The sequence below is a fragment of the Pelophylax lessonae genome (genome assembly GCF_965119305.1).
Source record: "Pelophylax lessonae genome assembly, chromosome: 1".
In the NCBI taxonomy this organism is placed as follows: Eukaryota; Metazoa; Chordata; class Amphibia; order Anura; family Ranidae; genus Pelophylax; species Pelophylax lessonae.
Genome location: NC_138768.1, coordinates 700,923,649 through 700,942,453, shown reverse-complemented (window position 1 = coordinate 700,942,453; position 18,805 = coordinate 700,923,649). Strand labels below are relative to the sequence as shown.

General features: G+C 45.1%; 1 protein-coding gene across 1 annotated transcript in view; it reads right to left on the bottom strand.

The window, feature by feature from the left end:
* The window catches only part of SAP30 (Sin3A associated protein 30), a 32,409-nt gene extending 13,938 nt beyond the window's left edge, over positions 1 to 18,471 (bottom strand). The window contains exons 1-2 of the mRNA XM_082243893.1: positions 18,138 to 18,471; positions 6,860 to 6,985 (exon numbers count right to left, since the gene is read on the bottom strand). Of these exons, the coding sequence (XP_082100019.1) occupies positions 6,860 to 6,985; positions 18,138 to 18,413 (402 nt within the window). The 5' untranslated portion in view covers positions 18,414 to 18,471. The remainder of the gene's footprint in view (positions 1 to 6,859; positions 6,986 to 18,137) is intronic.
* Positions 18,472 to 18,805: the final 334 nt, after the last annotated feature.

Below are 18,805 nucleotides of genomic sequence, written 5' to 3'. Positions count from 1 at the left end.
GTGTAGGCCTCACAGGGATGCAGTTTGTTCCACACTCCTGTGACCCGTTTTCAGCAGACAGTAGCCTGAAGCCTGCTGTCGGCTGACATCACAGAGCCAGTCCAGGCTCCCAGAAGATCGCGACAATGAAGTTGGGATCTGCCCACATGCCTGGACCGGCACTCAGCTCCACCTCTCAGTGAGCCGCTGAGAGCCTGAGCCGGCCACTCCCGCCCCATCCATAGCCCCGCCATCCAGTGAGCGGGGGTTGGGGTGGCGTGGGGCAGAGCAGACAGACAGTGACTGACAGTCACCAGCTCTCTGCTCAGAAAGCCCTGAGAACCGAGTGAGCAGCGGTGTTTGATCTCTCAGTTGAGTCTTAAGAGCCAGCGGGGGACAGATGCAACATCTGACCCAGGTAAGTAGGATTCTGAAAAAAAAAAAAACACATACTTCTCTTTTAATGTTCATATTACATTGCTCTTTTGTGCTGTCCCATGAGGTCTGCTTGGGCCATCGGTGAATTGACAACACTGTACTCCATGGTCTGGTAAGGGTTTGTTTCTTAAAAGTCAGCAGCTACAGAAAGATTGAAAATTTATTTCAAAAACGTGCAACCTCAGATTGCCCAAAATTGTGTCTTCATGGCTACAGAGGTTGTCAGAAGAATAACAGGAAACATTCCCGACACATCCTCATAGAAAACAAAGGATGAGTCAAAGAAATCATCACCAACCACTATTGCCCCAACACTGGGTGGCCAAGAAAGTCTTTTCCATTCAGTTGTATGCTCTGGTAAAATGATTCCATTATTTCACACACAGAAAAAAAATCCCCAAGTAACCTAGTGTTTGGAAACAGGAGAATAAAGGAGATATACTGAGAAAAATATTCCCTGGCTGCCTTTGGCCTCAATGAATGGTAAGTAGTAAATCCCCAAAAAATCTGCATACTTGCTCCTGGTCTATGACAAAGCAGGGCTTGACAAATTTTCTTTAAATCTAGGAGCCATTTTTTTTACCTAAAAAATCTTACGAGTGGAACATGTAACATGTTCCCAAAGGTGAGCTTATCCTTTAACAAGCCAGAGCTGTTTTTCGTTTTTTTTGCACATGTTTAAAAAAATAATTTTAGGCCTGAGGATTACATAAAACCCCCAAACATTAAATGTTTTCTGAAAGCAGACCCTAGAGCACATGTGTCCAACACAAGGCCCTGGGGCCGAATCTGGACCTCCAGGCCATTTCATGTGGCCCTTGTATCTCTCCTGCAGCTACGGCACCACCCTCCTCTCCACCTTGTCTTAGCAGTCAGTAGCAGAGAGGAAAAAACTCCCCCGCCAGATCCTACACTTCTCCCTGCAGCCACAAAGAGGCTCGTCTTGACCCCCCTCCCCTTCTCAGCAGTCAGCAGCAGAGAGGAGGACAGAACTCTTCCGCCAGATCCTACACTTCTCCCTGCAGCCACAGAGAGGCTCGTCTTGATCCCCCCTCCCCTTCTCAGCAGTCAGCAGCAGAGAGGAGGACAGAACTCCTCCAGATACTACACTTCTCCCTGCAACCACGAAGAGGCTCGTCTTGACCCCCCTTCCATTCTCAGCAGCCAGCAGCAGAGTGGAGGACAGAACGTCTCCTTTCTGTGCAGCTGAAGCACCCCCTCGTCTCCACGTCCCCTAATCTCAGCATTCAGCAGACTCTGGAAGCTGACTCCAGCCCTCCCCTGGACCTCCTTCAGACCCTGAATTTTCTGCATCGCAGCTTTGCAATAGCACAAAGTAAGTGGGGTGCACTGTGATGGAAGGGAGGGTGGGGGGGTCCTTTACTTCTGATGGTGGGAGGCTCTTGACATCTAAATATAAGGGGGTGGTGGGGTGCTCTGGAAATCTAGTCCTACAGATACAACTGGCCCCTTGAAGGCAACCATAATGCTGATACGGCCCGTGATGACCCCCCCTCCCCTGCCCTAGAGGATAAAATAGTGGTAGTTCCAATGCAAGAAATTACCCAATTTTTAAGTAAAATACAAAAGCTGAGGTTTTCCTGAGTAAATAGAAACCCAACATGTCAAACCTTAAACATGTCAGTACCCTATATATTATTTTCCATAGGCTAGGCTTTAAAAGTCACCTATAAGTCATCAGCTAAGCATTACAAAGAAGGTCTGGCGCTAGAGATATTGCTCTTATTCCAGCATGCGCCGCGATAGGTGCCTCGTCACGTGGGGGATTTTATGTGCTTGGGTGTAACTTATTTTTTACGTTTTCAAGCTCCCCGGTGTGAAAGGGCTCTAAAATCCCTCAAAAAGGGATGTATTCACCAGGGTCACCCAAACTAGTGCCCCCCATGGGAAGATTTCCCTCTATTACTGTTCTGGTGACAACCCATAATTTTGGAATTTACTTTCACTTTTGAGTGAAATAGAGAGGGGGAATCTCCATAATGGGGGTTCAGACAGCAATGAAAACCTGGCAGGTGTTCTATTCTCTCTCCATCAAATCTAAAACAAATGCTATACTTTAAAGTGATAATAAACATACACATACTGTTTAATTTATATTGTCCCTTCTTTTTCTGTATGTGGATGGTGGCAATGTCATTATTTTAATAAAAAAAAGAAAAACAAAAAACACACACATCTAATGTTGGCCATACGCTATATGAAATTCGGTAATTTGGACAGTTTGTTCGTTTTTCGGCCAGTTAATGGGCACAAGTTGGCAATCGGTTGTGACGTTTTTTGAGCCAAAAAAAAAACCACATCTGAAATTTTCCACATTTGTCACGTTACAACCCAAAACATAAAATGTATTTTATTGGGATTTTATGCGATAGACCAACACAAAGTGGCACATAAATTGTGAAGTGGAAGGAAAATTAAAAATGGTTTTCACATTTTTTTTTACTAATAAATATCTGAAAAGTGTGGTGTGCATTTATATTCAGCCCCCTGAGTCAATACTTTGTAGAACCACCGTTTACTGCAATTACAGCTGCAAGTCTTTTTGGGGATGTCTCTACTAGCTTTGCACATCTAGAGTGACATTTTTGCCCATTCTTCTTTACAAAATAGCTAAAGCCCTGTCAGTTTGAATGGAGAGCGTATGTGAACAGCAATTTTCTTGCCTCAGATTTTCAATTGGATTTAGGTCTGGACTTTGACTGGGCCATTCTAAAGCTGGCCATACACTAGCCAAAAATCGTTCAAACTCATTTTCAAAAAAATCGGAAGTGAGAGCAGACGATCGTGCCAACATGTTAATGACCGAATTTCAAATGATAAATTGTTCAATGGACATAAATGAATCAGTTTTTCGTTCAGGTTTGTCACATATGCCTAGTGCAAACAGTTCGGGCGAGAAAAACATTTTTTAATATACATGTCTTTTGGTTCATAGCTGCAGCAGCTTTAGAAATACATGGGTATGCTCCCCCAAATTTTTTGCCTGAGAAAAACATTAACCTTTCAATTTATTGTTCATTCAGCAGAATTTTCTAAACTGTTCCTTCGATTTTTCGGCTCTGAAAAGTTAAAATCAACTTTCTATTTGTGCCCATTAACTGGACGAAAAATGAACGAACTGACCAAATGACAGATTTTCAAGTGATTTTTCGGCTAGTGTATGGCCAGCATAACACATGAATATGCTTTGAACTAAACCATTTCATTGTAGCTCTGGCTGTAGGTTTAGGGTCGTTATCCTACTGGAAGATGAACCTCTGCCCCAGGTTTTCTTCTAAGATTGTCCTGTATTTGGCTCCCTCCATCTTCCAGTCAACTCTGACCAGCTCCCCTGTCCCTGCTGAAGAAAAGCATCCCCACAACATGATGCTGCCACCACCATGTTTCACGGTGGGGAGAGTGTGTTCAGGGTGATGTGCAGTGTTAGTTTTCTGCCACACACAGCATTTTGCTTTGAGGCCAAAAAGCTCAATTTTGGTCTCATCTGACCAGAGCACCTTCTTCCATGTTTGCTATGTCCCCCACATGGCTTCTTGCAAACTGCAAACAGGACTTTTTATGGCTTTCTTCTTACCACTCTTCCATAAAGGCCAGATTTATGGAGTGTATGACTGAAAGTTGTCCTGTGGACAGATTCTCCCACCTAAGCTGTGGATCTCTGCAGCTCCTCCAGAGTTACCATGGGCCTCTTGGCTGCTTCTCTGATTAATGATCTCCTTGCCCAGCCTGTCGGTTTAGGTGGACGGCCATATCTTAGTAGGTTTGCAGTTGTGCCATACTCTTTCTATTTTCAGAGGATGATATTTTTTTTTTTTTTTTTTATATAATCTAACCAACAACTTAATCCCTGATCTGTCTGGTGTATTCCTTGGCCTTTTTGATGCTGTTTGTTCACTAAGGTTCTCTAACAAACCTCTAGAGGCTTCAAAAAACAGCTGTATTTATACTGAGATTAATCCCTCGTTCACAGGAAGGGCGGGTTTTAGTTCCGCTGAACTCGGACAATTTCAAACCCGCTTGTCAGTGCGAGTTCGGGGACGATCTGACAGACATCTGTGTGCGTTCCTGCACTGATGTCTATTGAAATCGCCCTTGAAGTTGCCAAAAGTAGTGCAGAAACTACTTTTGGGAATGAATTCAGACGGTGCCGTTGCGGGTGATAGGCTCCGATTTGGCATGCGATCTGAAATGTCAAATCGCATGTCAAATTGGCCCAATGTGAAGGGGGGCTAAATTACATTCAGGTGAACTCTATTTACTAATTAGGTGACTTCTGAAGGCAATTGGTTCCACTAGATTTTAGTTAGGGGTATCAGAGTAAAGACAACTGAACAAAAGAATCGGGGGGCTACACTAACCCAGCTTGTAAGGCCAAACTAAACAACACAGGAAATACCGCCATGGCTTACAGAAGATAGACTTAGAACTAAACTAGAGAAACTTAACATAAATAAATCACCGGGACCGGATGGCTTGCACCCGAGGGTTCTAAAAGAGCTCAGCCAGGTGATTGCCAGACCATTATTCTTGATCTTTAAGGCTAGTTTACAGACGGGTATGGTGCCAGCTGATTGGAAAAAAGCCAACGAGGTACCAATATTTAAAAAGGGGCCAAGATATATCCCGGGTAACTATAGACCGGTCAGCCTAACATCTGTAGTCTGCAAGATTTTGGAGGGGATGTTAAGGGACCACATACAAAACTTTAGTAATGAAAACTGTATTATTAGTAGTAATCAGCATGGATTCATGAAAAATCGTTCTTGCCAAACCAATCTATTAACCTTCTATGATGAAGTGAGCTGCCACCTAGATAAAGGAAAGCCTGTGGATGTGGTGTATCTGGACTTCGCAAAGGCCTTTGACACCGTTCCCCACAAACGCTTACTGTTCAAACTAAGGAAGGTAGGTATGGACCATAAGGTGAGTACCTGGATAGAGAACTGGCTCCAGGGGAGATTACAGAGGGTGGTGATTAATAGGGAGTACTCGGATTGGGCGGGTGTGGAAAGCGGGGTCCCCCAGGGTTCTGTCCTGGGGCCAATCCTGTTTAATTTATTCATAAATGATCTAGAAGATGGGATATCAAGCAAAATCTCAGTATTTGCGGATGATACTAAACTAAGCATGCCAATATGTTCTGGGCAGGATGTGGAAAACTTACAAGCGGACCTGAACAAAATAATGGGGTGGGCAACTACATGGCAGATGAGGTTTAATGTTGAAAAATGTAAAGTAATGCACCTGGGTGCCAGAAACCAGAAAGCAAGCTACTTACTAGGGGGGGAACCTCTGGGTGAGTCTAGGATGGAAAAGGACCTGGGGGTACTGGTAGACAACAGGCTTGGCAGTGGCATGCAATGCCAAGCCGCTGCAAGCAAAGCCAACAGAATACTGGGATGTATAAAAAAGGGGATTCACTCCAGAAATAAAGAGATTATTCTTCCACTCTACAAGACTCTGGTCCGGCCACATCTGGAGTATGCTGTCCAGTTCTGGGCACCGGTCCTCAGGAAGGATGTGCTGGAACTGGAAAGAGTCCAGAGAAGGGCAACAAAAATAATTAGGGGAATGGAGGACATCAGCTATGAGGAAAGACTACAAGCACTGAACCTATTCTCTCTGAAGAAGAGACGATTGAGGGGGATATGATATCAATGTACAAATACTGTACTGGAAACCCTAGCATATGGAAAAACCTATTCAGAGAAAGGAAATACAATAAGATGCGTGGCCACTCACTAAAACTAGAGGAAAGGCTGTTTAACCTTAAAATACGCAGGGGGTTCTTCACTCTAAGAGCAGTAAGGATGTGGAATTCTCTTCCGCAAACAGTGGTATCAGCAGGGAGCATTGATAGTTTCAAAAAACGATTAGATGGGCACCTTAAAGACCACAACATACAGGGGTATACAATGTGTGGTTAACAGTAGACACACACACACACATCATAGGTTGAACTGGATGGACTGATGTCTTTTTTCAACCTCACTAACTATGTAACCATGTTACTATGTAACAAAAATGCACGCCACACTTTTCAGATATTTATTTGTAAAAAAAAAAAAAAAAAAAAAAAAAGTTTTGAAAACCATTTATCTTTCCTTCCACTTCACAATTATGTGCCACTTTATGTAGGTCTATCCCATAAGATCCCCAACAGAATACATTTACGTTTTTGGTTGTAACATGACAGAATGTGGAAAATTTCAAGGGGTATGAATACTTTTTCCAAGGCACTATAATACAGCATTTATTGATAGTTTTTATGATGTGGGTTTAATGACACTTTTAAATGCCTCAATAAACTGTCCTTTGAAGACTTGTTACACATACAAAACCATAAATCAATAAATACACAGTCCCATTAGTACACTAATGACTGTACACTAAGATAAAAACGTAGATTTGAAAAGTATACCTCCGGAGTATCCGTGTCATGGACTGGGGAGTCCCCTTCATCATCATCACTACCCTTCCGTTTTCGTCTGTTTCTTACACTCTGAATTAAGTTCTTGTGGAAGTCGCAAATATAAAGATGCCTTGCCTAAAACAGAGAAAATTATGCTGTATAAGTAAAAAAATAAAAATTTATAAATGGGCTATTACAGATGGGCTGCTACTCCTGCACTGCAATAAATACAAGTGTCCTTTCATTAAAAGGCAAGCTTAACTGTTAAATCAGGGGTCTTCAAACTACGGCCCTCCAGTTGTTTAGGAACTACAAATCCCATCATGCCTAGTCATGTCTGTGAATGTCAAAGTTTTACAATGCCTCATGGGATATGTAGTTCCGCAACAGCTGGAGGGCCGTAGTTTGAGGATCCATGCTTAAATGCTTGTCAAGTCTATGGGTACAGGGATGAGCTACAATAGGTACTTTATTCCTTGCTCCAGCAGGCTTCCTCCATGCTGTGCATCCTGCCCACAACTTGGACCGGTGGAAAGAAAAGATGAGAACCGATAGTCTGCTACAGCGAGGAATGGGATAATTATTACAGATTATTCCTCTACCTTTAACTACTTCAATACTGCACACTTTCCCCCCCTTCCTGCCCAGGCCACTTCTTAGCTTTCAGTGCTGTGGCACTCTGAATGAGATTTGCGCTGTCATACAGCACTGACTGTACCCATATGAATTTGTTATCCCATTCTTCATACAAATACAGATTTCTTTTGGTGGTATTTAATCACGGCTGGGTTCTTTATTTTTTTGATAAAAAAAATATGGAGAAAAAAAAAAGAAAAAACATTTTGAAAGAAAAAAGTTTTTGTCAGTCTCCTACACTAATGCACGCTAGTGAGGCTGCATTGATGGGCACTGATAGGCAGCACTGAAGGGCAGTGATAGGTGTCACTGATGGGCACTGTTGTGGCTGCATTGATCAGTGCCCTGATTACCTTTACAAGATTTCCCTGTGAGGAGACGCTGCCTATCAGCTCACCTCACCTCACCTCACCCTCTGTCAGTGTGAGAGAGAAAAAGCCAATAAACGGCACTTCCTTTGTTTGGCTGTGATTGGACGCAGCCGATCACATGGGTAAAGAGCCGTGGCTAAACTGGGAGCCATTATACAACGTCGCCCTAGAGCGAGAGACGCACTGCTCTGTCGTCATTTGACAGCGGGCAGGAAGTGGTTCTACTGGTTGTAAAGGCTAAAGGTTTTTTTTTTCTCTTCTTCTTGTCGACCAACTGCCGGACTTACTGTGGCAGGTTGGCTCTGTCTCGTGAAACGACGTAGCTGTACGTCGCTTTGTGAGACAGCTAGTGGGGGCGCACGCGCGCCGACTGGCCACAGGGGAAGCCAATCAGCGGGTTAGGCAGACGCGATGTCCGCCGTGCACCTGAGATCGCTCCCCGTGTAGACAGAACTGCGGTCTGCCGATGTAAACACGGCAGACCGCTGTTCTGTCAGTGATGAACACAGGGATCATGTGTTCCTCCTATTTAGGAACACAGGTCTCTGTGTTCATCCAGCAAGTCCATCCCCCACAGTCAGAAAGCACCCCCTAGGGACACATTTAAGCCTTTGATCTCCCCTGGTGTTAACCCCTTCCCTGCCAGGGCCATTAGTGCAGTAACAGTGCATATATTTAGCATTGATTACTGTAGTAATGTCACTGGTCCCCCCAAAAGTGTCAATTAGGTATCTGATCTGTCTGCCGCAATGTTGCAGTCCCGCTAAAAATCGCTGATCGCCGCCTTTACTAGTATTTTGTAGACGCGATAACTTTAGAGCAAACCAATCAATATACACCTATTGGGATTTTTTATTTTAACAAAAATACGTCGCAGAATACATATTGGTCTAAAACGATGAAAAAATTTGATTTATAAAAAAAAAAAAATTGTATTGGGAATGTTATATAGCAGAAAGTAAAAAATATATATATTTTTTTTTTTTCAAAATTGTCACTCGTTTAAAAAAACACAGGTGATCAAATACCACCAAAAGAAAGCTTGATTTGTGGGGGAAAAAAATGTCATCAATTTTATTTGGGTACAGCGTCGCATGACCGCGAAAATTGTCCGTTAAAGTAACGCAGTACCGTTTCGCAAAAAAAAGCCAGATCATTAAGGGGGTAAAACCTTCTAGCCCAGAAGTGGTTAAGGTTTTCATGCTCAGCCCCCCTTAATATTTACCTATTTTGATCCAGCATTGCCATTGGCTCCTGCTGTTGTCAATTAAATCCAATAAGGAGGGAGCAGGGGCTGGGCTGGGCTGAGCTGCCCTGCCCCTACATGTGTCTACAGAAGCACACAACCGGACTTGGGATCGAGCCCGCATAAGTGTCCCCATAGCAAGCAGGAAGAGAAGCCTAGGATGCCAGCAGGGGACCCCAATAGAGGAGGTTGGGGGTCGCTCTGTGCAATACCACTGCACAGAGCAGGTACAGTGCATTCATAAAGTATTCAGATCTCCTTCACTTATTTCAATTTTAGTGCCATGCAATATTTCTGTCTATGCTGGCCATACACTATACGAAAAATCATTTGAACTAATTTTTCGATCTCATTCGAAAAAACAAACACTCGGCCCTGAGAAGTTTACTTCCTCTTTTCTTTGACCCCTGAGTATTTGGCTGCTTAATGACCAGGCCCTATTTTGCGATTCGGCACTCCCTGAATTTAACGGACAATTGCGCGGTCGTGCGACGCTGTACCCAAACGAAATTGACGTCCTTTTTTTCCCACAAACAGAGCTTTCTTTTGGTGGTATTTTATCACCTGTGCGATTTTTATTTTTTGCACTATAAACAAAAAAATAGCGACAATTTTGGAAAAAAAAAAAAAACATTTTTTTTTATATGAAATTCTCAAAAAAAAAAAAATATAAAAAAAAAAAAATCAAATTTTTTTTAACATTTTAGGCCAGTTTGTATTCTGCTACATATTTCTGGTAAAAAATAAATAAATCGCAATAAGCGTATTTTGTTTGGTTTGCGCAAAAGTTATTGCGTTTACTAACTACGGGAAAGATTTATGTAATTTTTATTGTTTATTTTTTACTAGTAATGGTGGCGATCTGCGATTTTTTTTGCGGGACTGCAATATTGTGGCAGACAGATCGGACCCCTAACTGACATTTTAGACACTTTTGGGGGTACCAGTGACAATACTACAGTAATCAGTGCTATAAATATGCACTGTTACTGTAATAATGACACTGGCAGGGAAGGGGTTAACTGTACTGGTGATCAAGGGGTTAAATGTGTCCCTAGGGGTGTGGCTTGTGAAGTAATCACAGAGACATGCGATTCTTTATAGCAGGATCACATAGCCTCTGTGATCACTTCAGGGAGAATGACAGACGGCTGTGTTTACATCAGCTGTCTGCCCTTCTCTCTGCTGCGAAGAAACGCGAGTGGCCGGCGCCCATCGGAGCTGCGGGTCACACACGCTGGCTCCCCAGGTAATGAGCGGGGGTGGGAGCGCACCCCCTACAGTCTCCTGAGCGAGCGACGTAGGGCTACGTCGCTTTGCCCAGCAGCGGCAGAGTGCCGCAGTAAATGTACGCTGGGCGGGGCGCAAGTGGTTAAGTCCCGATTCATACATATGCGATGTCAGACATTGCATGTGATTCGCATCGCACTGCCCTTCAAATCACATGTGATGCCTGTGCGTTGTAAATTCAGCCATACAGATTGTATGGCTGAATTTGCATCGCATTCAGACCAAAGTTGCACAGGAGCCTTTTTTTGGACTGCACCAGATTCGGATTGTATGGGTGTTCACGCCTATGCAATCCGATTCAAGACAACCCCAGCGATTCGCATATGGCAGTGTGAACTGCCTGCGAGTTGAGTGCGATGCGGGAACCCGCAGTGGATTTGCAGAGTCCCCGCATCGCATATGTGTGAACCGGCCCTAATGGTGACAGTCTGCATCAGGTCTCCTTTTATATTTGCCTGTAGTTACCTATCAAATAATTTTATGTTTTCAAAAATTTGTTTACTTTATACAGATTTGTACAGCATGTGCATATAAAGACCTTTATTTATCGAAAGTATTAGGCTCCGTTTCCACTATTGCGACTTGTCAAGTCGCACAGCAAGTCAAAAGCCATTCATTTAAATTTGGCCTGTTCTAACTGCTGCGACTTGAGTCGCAGCGACTTGAAAAATAGTTTTTGCACTACTTTTGGGCCGACTTCAGTGCGACTTGTCCCTCATAGAAGGAAGGTCGCACTGAAGTCCCCAGAAGTAGCCGCAAACAAGTCACACTACAAAGTCGCGCTAGAAGTAGCACGACTTTGTTGCCGCAATAGTGGAAACGTAGCCTTAAAGAGATGGAGTGTAACAACAAAAGATTGCCACCTTTCCTTGGTAAAATACCAGTTTTATGATCTCATTCCTAATAATAATATTGGCAACTAGTCTGATGTGTACCCGCCAGGTGACAACCCTAGTAATAATAACCCCAGGCACTAATCATCAAACAACTTCCAGGCTACACTGCTGAGATCTAACATCTGATAGCTTGTACTGGAGACTCTCAGTGACTGCTAAGTGAACCGTCTGCCAGGTGCTGGGGGAATTCTCCCGTCAAAGTACATCAGAAAAGTGCGTTTAATTTGTAGCAAATAGTAAACCATACGTAAAATTGTTTTAAAATATTTGGTCATTAAAAACATCAGTTGAAATCATTTGAGAAAAATGCGGAAACATTGCATATCACCATCATGAACGCTTAGAAAAATGTATTCCCAAATGTGGTTTTCTTTTTATTTTGCATTGGTAGCATATTTGTATCATGAAAGGAAAAGTGCTTAAAAGCTGTCTTTGATTTAGTACTGTTTGGATACAGAACATGTGTGCACATACATACTTGCATAAAAATAATACACACTAGCCTAAAGAATATAGAGTAAGCTGATAAAACAATGGAAATCTCATCTGGAGAATGGGTTAGCTGTGTGTGATCACAAAATAATCCAGGCTTGGCAGAACAGACAAAACAAGTTCCCTTTCTCATGCTCCTTATGCAACTTCCTTCTGACTGAGCAGAAACCTCAGTGTAAGTACTGGTGTACCGTATATAAGCCATATACAGAGAGGACAACCCAGTCCCTGTACTGGTGTACCGTATACAAGCCATATACAGAGAGGACAACCCAGTCCCTGTACTGGTGTACCGTATACAAGCCATATACAGAGAGGACAACCCAGTCCCTGTACTGGTGTACGAGCCATATACAGAGAGGACAACCCAGTCCCTGTACTGGTGTACGAGCCATATACAGAGAGGACAACCCAGTCCCTGTACTGGTGTATGAGCCATATACAGAGAGGACAACCCAGTCCCTGTACTGGTGTACAAGTCATATACAGAGAGGACAACCCAGTCCCTGTACTGATGTACAAGTCATATACAGAGAGGACAACCCAGGCCCTGTACTGGTGTACGAGCCATATACAGAGAGGACAACCCAGTCCCTGTACTGGTGTATGAGCCATATACAGAGAGGACAACCCAGGCCCTGTACTGGTGTGTACGAGCCATATACAGAGAGGACAACCCTGTACTAGTGTACAAGCTAAATACAGAGAGGACAACCCTGTCCCTGTACTGGTGTACGAGCCATATACAGAGAGGGCAACCCTGTACTCGTGTACAAGCCATATACAGAGAGGACAACCCTGTACTCGTGTACAAGCCATATACAGAGAGGACAACCCTGTACTCGTGTACAAGCCATATACAGAGAGGACAACCCTGTACTCGTGTACAAGCCATATACAGAGAGGACAACCCTGTACTGGTGTACGAGCCATATACAAAGAGGACAACCCTGTCCCTGTACTGGTGTATGAGCCATATACAAAGAGGACAACCCTGTCCTTGTACTGGTAGCGGAGCTAAGTACACAAAAGGACAACCCAGTCCTTGTACTGGTGGAGGAGCCATGTATAAAAAAAAGACACAGAGGGGAACCCCAGAATTCGTACTGCTGGAGGAGCCATACAGAGGAGAACCCTGGACTTGTACTGGTGGGGAAAGAAGGCACACAGAGGGAACCCCAGACTTGTACTGGTGGAGGAACCACTATTACAGAGGAGAATCCTGGACTGGTACTGGTGGAGCGGCAACGTATACAGAGGAGAACCCCAAACATGTACTAGCAGAGGAGCCACATATACAGAGGAGAACCCCAGATTGTACTGGTGGAGTAGCCATGCATACAGAGGTCCCCGGACGTGTACTGGTGGAGAAGCCAGGTACACAGAGGATAACTCCATCCGTGTAGAGCCATGTATTCAGCAAAAATCCCAGTCCTTATACTGGTAAGGTAAACTAAACAGAGGACACATCAGCACTTGTAAAGATGTACAAACCATACACACAGAGGACACGAAACTGATTGGGTACTGTAAGAAATGTACCCAGGGGACACCCCAGTCCCTACAGTCCTGGATGAGCCATGTACACGAGACACCACAGTCTTTTACAGTTGGAAAAGTCATGTATGCCAGAGACAACCCAGTCCTTGTACTGGTGGAGGAGCCATGTACACTACCACCCTAGTCCTAGTGTTGTTAATAGAGGAGCCATGTATAATGGAAACACCACAAGCTTGTACTGGTGGAGAAGCCATGTATGCAGAGGACAACCCAGTCCTTGTACTGATGATAGATCCACATACACAGAGGACAACCCAGTTATTATACGGTGGAGGAGTAACGTATACTGAGGACACCACGGTCCTTATATTGGCGTATAAGCCTCATAAACAGGGACACCCATTCTCTTTACTTGTGGATGACCTGTGTACACAAAAGACACCCCAGTCTTTGTATTGGTAGAGGAACTTTGTACACAGAGGACACCCCAAGTGCATATATCACCAGCACACCATGGATCTTCAGAATACTGTCTAAAAGTTATTCAAAGTAATCAAACCACTTACTAAATTGTGACATTCCGGGACCACGCAGGAGCCCTTCATCAGAAATTTGGATGGAATTCTGAAGATGCATGGCGTGCAGGTGACATATGCTTTGACAAGTGTTGATGGTTCTGGTTTCCAGCTGACAGTTGCTACAGCACCCTCTTACTGCTCACCATCAAGGAGTGTTTGCCAAGGGAACATTTTACTTGATTGTAGACAGAGGACACCCCAGTCCCTGTAGTGTACAATGTACCCATTGGACACCACAGTCCTTGTACTGGTGGATGAGCTGTGTACACAGAGGACACTCAATTGCCAGCACACCATGAATCTTTAGACCCAAAACCAAAATAAATCCAAAAGTTTAAAAAAGTGATCAAATGACATTTTGGGACCCCTTCATTGGGCATTTGGATGCGATTCTGAAGATCCATGGTGTGCTGGTCACATATGCTTTGACATGTGTTCATACCAGTTTCCAGCTGACAGCTGCTACAGCACCCACTTACAGAAAGCCATCTCCAGGAGCATTTACAAAGGGAATTTTTTACTTGATTGTACACATAGGACACCCCATTCCCTGTAGTGGTGGAGGCATCACGCACACATAGGACACCCCCAGTTCTTGTACTCATGGAAGAGCCCTTTACACAGAGGACACTTCAGTCCCTATACTGGAGTATAAGCCAAACACACAGGGAGCTTCTGTCCTTGTACTGGTTGGTAGTCCTTATATTGATGTTTAAGTCATTTACACAGAGGACACCCCAGTCCTTGTTCTGGTTGAGTATACATGTACACACAGGACACCCCAGTCCTTGTTCTGGTTGAGAATACATGTACACACAGGACACCGCAGTCCTTGTTCTGGTTGAGAATACATGTACACACAGGACACCGCAGTCCTTGAACTGGTTGAGAATACATGTACACACAGGACACCGCAGTCCTTGAACTGGTTGAGGATACATATACAAAAGCAGAAATCCCACTACTGGTAGAGGCACTATGTACACAGAGGTCCTATAAACACACGTCATTTCTCATACTCCACATTCAACTTCCTCCAATCTGAGCAGACAGCCCAGTCCCTGTAGTGGTGGAGGAGCCATGTATACAGTAGAACTTCCAGTCCCTGTAGTGGTGGAGGAGCCATGTATACAGTAGAACTTCCAGTCCCTGTAGCGGTGGAGGAGCCATGTATACAGTAGAACTTCCAGTCTCTGTAGTGGTGGAGGAGCCATGTATACAGTAGAACTTCCAGTCCCTATAGTGGTGGAGGAGCCATGTATACAGTAGAACTTCCTGTCCATGTAGTGGTGGAGGAGCCATGTATACAGTAGAACTTCCAGTCCATGTAGTGGTGGAGGAGCCATGTATACAGTAGAACTTCCAGTCCATGTAGTGGTGGAGGAGCCATGTATACAGTAGAACTTCCAGTCCATGTAGTGGTGGAGGAGCCATGTATACAGTAGAACTTCCAGTCCATGTAGTGGTGGAGGAGCCATGTATACAGTAGAACTTCCAGTCCATGTAGTGGTGGAGGAGCCATGTATACAGTAGAACTTCCAGTCCATGTAGTGGTGGAGGAGCCATGTATACAGTAGAACTTCCAGTCCCTGTAGTGGTGGAGGAGCCATGTATACAGTAGAACTTCCAGTCCATGTAGCGGTGGAGGAGCCATGTATACAGTAGAACTTCCAGTCCATGTAGTGGTGGAGGAGCCATGTATACAGTAGAACTTCCAGTCCCTGTAGTGGTGGAGGAGCCATGTATACAGTAGAACTTCCAGTCCATGTAGCGGTGGAGGAGCCATGTATACAGTAGAACTTCCAGTCTCTGTAGTGGTGGAGGAGCCATGTATACAGTAGAACTTCCAGTCCATGTAGTGGTGGAGGAGCCATGTATACAGTAGAACTTCCAGTCTCTGTAGTGGTGGAGGAGCCATGTATACAGTAGAACTTCCAGTCTCTGTAGTGGTGGAGGAGCCATGTATACAGTAGAACTTCCAGTCCCTGTAGTGGTGGAGGAGCCATGTATACAGTAGTACTTCCAGTCCCTGTAGTGGTGGAGGAGCCATGTATACAGTAGAACTTCCAGTCCCTGTAGTGGTGGAGGAGCCATGTATACAGTAGTACTTCCAGTCCCTGTAGTGGTGGAGGAGCCATGTATACAGTAGAACTTCCAGTCCATGTAGTGGTGGAGGAGCCATGTATACAGTAGAACTTCCAGTCCATGTAGTGGTGGAGGAGCCATGTATACAGTAGAACTTCCAGTCCCTGTAGTGGTGGAGGAGCCATGTATACAGTAGAACTTCCAGTCCATGTAGCGGTGGAGGAGCCATGTATACAGTAGAACTTCCAGTCTCTGTAGTGGTGGAGGAGCCATGTATACAGTAGAACTTCCAGTCCATGTAGTGGTGGAGGAGCCATGTATACAGTAGAACTTCCAGTCTCTGTAGTGGTGGAGGAGCCATGTATACAGTAGAACTTCCAGTCTCTGTAGTGGTGGAGGAGCCATGTATACAGAAGAACTTCCAGTCTCTGTAGTGGTGGAGGAGCCATGTATACAGTAGAACTTCCAGTCCATGTAGTGGTGGAGGAGCCATGTATACAGTAGAACTTCCAGTCTCTGTAGTGGTGGAGGAGCCATGTATACAGTAGAACTTCCAGTCTCTGTAGTGGTGGAGGAGCCATGTATACAGTAGAACTTCCAGTCTCTGTAGTGGTGGAGGAGCCATGTATACAGAGGCGGTGTCATGCTGCATTCAATAACACACAATGTCCTGGATACATGTCCTCCCCAGTGTGCACACAACACACAAGTTATGCACTGTGTAGCCCGCCTGCCTGTCCCTGCTCAGTGTGGACGGTGCAGGAAATGTCCCTTCAATGGCTGACATTTCTTCTGTCCCCAACAGGCAACAACCTGCCACTTGACTGATTGCATGCAGCAGAACAAAAGCAAAGTCCTTCCCCGGCCCCGCCACACACTGTACACCCGATCCCCCCTCCTCCTCCTCCCGGGGAGCCGCCACGTATCACCGACATACACACAAAGGGGAAATCTATGCTGATTGTTTACATCGCAGTGATAGCAGACACAGCACTGAGCACACTGCACCGAGCAGCACACACAGACATTGCATGAAGTTTCAGATGACAGGAAGCAGCTGTGTGTGTGATCCAGGCATGGCATTGTGTGTGCAATGTGTGATCGTGTGTCTGGTGTTGTGCAGTGTGTGGATCATGTGAAAAGTGTGTCTGATCGGTGTGTGCATTGTGTGGGTCATGTGTAAAGTGTGTCTGATCGGTGTGTGCATTGTGTGGGTCATGTGTAGAGTGTGTGATCGGTGTGTACATTGTGTTGTGCAGTGTAGTGTGTGGATCATGTGTAAAGTGTGTGCATTGTGTTGTGCAGTGTGTGGAGCATGTGTAAAGTGTGTGACTGGTGTGTGCATTGTGTTGTGCAGTGTGTGCATTGTGTTTTGCAGTGTGTGGAGCATGTGTAAAGTGTGTGATTGGTGTGTGCATTGTGTGGTGCTGTGTGTGCATTGTTGTGCAGTGTGTGAAGCATGTGTAAAGTATGTGATTGGTGTGTGCATTGTGTTGTGCAGTGAGTGGATCATGTGCAAAATATGTGATCGGTGTGTGTCTGGTGTTGTGCAGTGTGTGGATCATGCATAAAGTGTGTGTGGTGTTCTGTAGTGTGTGGATCATGTGTAAAGTGTGTGTGTGGTGTTCTGCAGAGTGTGATCGGTGTGTTTGTGGTGTTATGCAGTGTGTGGATCATGTGTGAAGTGTGTGTAGTGTTGTGCTGAGTGTGATTGGTGTGTGTGGTGTTATGCACTGTGTTGATCATGTGTAAAGTGTGTGATCGGTGTGTGTCTGGTGTTGTGCAGTGTGTGGATCATGTGTAAAGTGTGTGGTGTAGTGCAGAGTGTGATCAGTGTGTGTGTGTGTGTGTGTGTGGTGTAGTGCAGAGTGTGAGGTTATGCAGTGTGTGGATCATGTGTGAAGTGTTGTGCACAGTGTGATCGGTGTGTGTGTGTGTGGATCATGTGTAAAGTGTGTGTGGTGTAGTGCAGAGTGTGATCGGTGTGTACCCGGTGTAGTGCAGAGTGTGATCGGTGTGTACCTGGTGTCGTGCATTGTGTGGATCTCATCACTCATGCAATGCGGATGACTTGTCTAGTTTGTTGTTGTTCCTGGTCGCCGGCCTCCTCTGCAGCCCGAACTACACAATAGCAGCAGCGAGTGTCAGCATGCCATGGCAGGGACACGGACTCACCGATCCATGGCCACTTACCGTCTTATCTAGATCGATCTTGACTTTCTTCTGGGAGATGCTCTTCTGGATCCTCTTGCTGAAGCTGGCATTGCCCGCAGGCCGGGTGCAGCGCTCCCCCTCGTCCCGCAGACAGCACAGTTGCCCGTTGAGGGGACCCAGAGCCCCGGCGGGGATGGCAGCTGTCGGGGAAGTGACCTCTCCCCCGCTATCCCGGGCTAAGTCCTCGGAGGGGAAGCCGTTCATCATGGTGTGTGGATGCAGCTTGTTGGGCGATGTGTAGTATGGTGCAGACATACACCCAGCTACCAGGCATGTGTCTGTATACACTGAGAGCTTCACAGCATTACATTCATTGCGAAGCTTATCCTGACTCCGCCCTGATCCCTGCAAACCCCGCCCACTGTCACTCCCCTCCAAACTCTGCAATATAGCACAAGACTGAATAACAAAGTTGTGCGGAGTGCAGACTTGGCACACAATGGGAGGACATTGTTTACATGGCTGTCTGCAGGAATCACAGTCCTGTGTGTGTGATTCAGGAGCTGGGGAAGGGAGAAGTCACACAGCTCTCATGACATGACTACACAATCCATACTAAATAACAAGCTAACCTTTAGGGATCATTACACCGCAATCCCTGCGTTCGCCATGTTTCAGCATGCATGCTCAAGGTGCAATTTTAATTG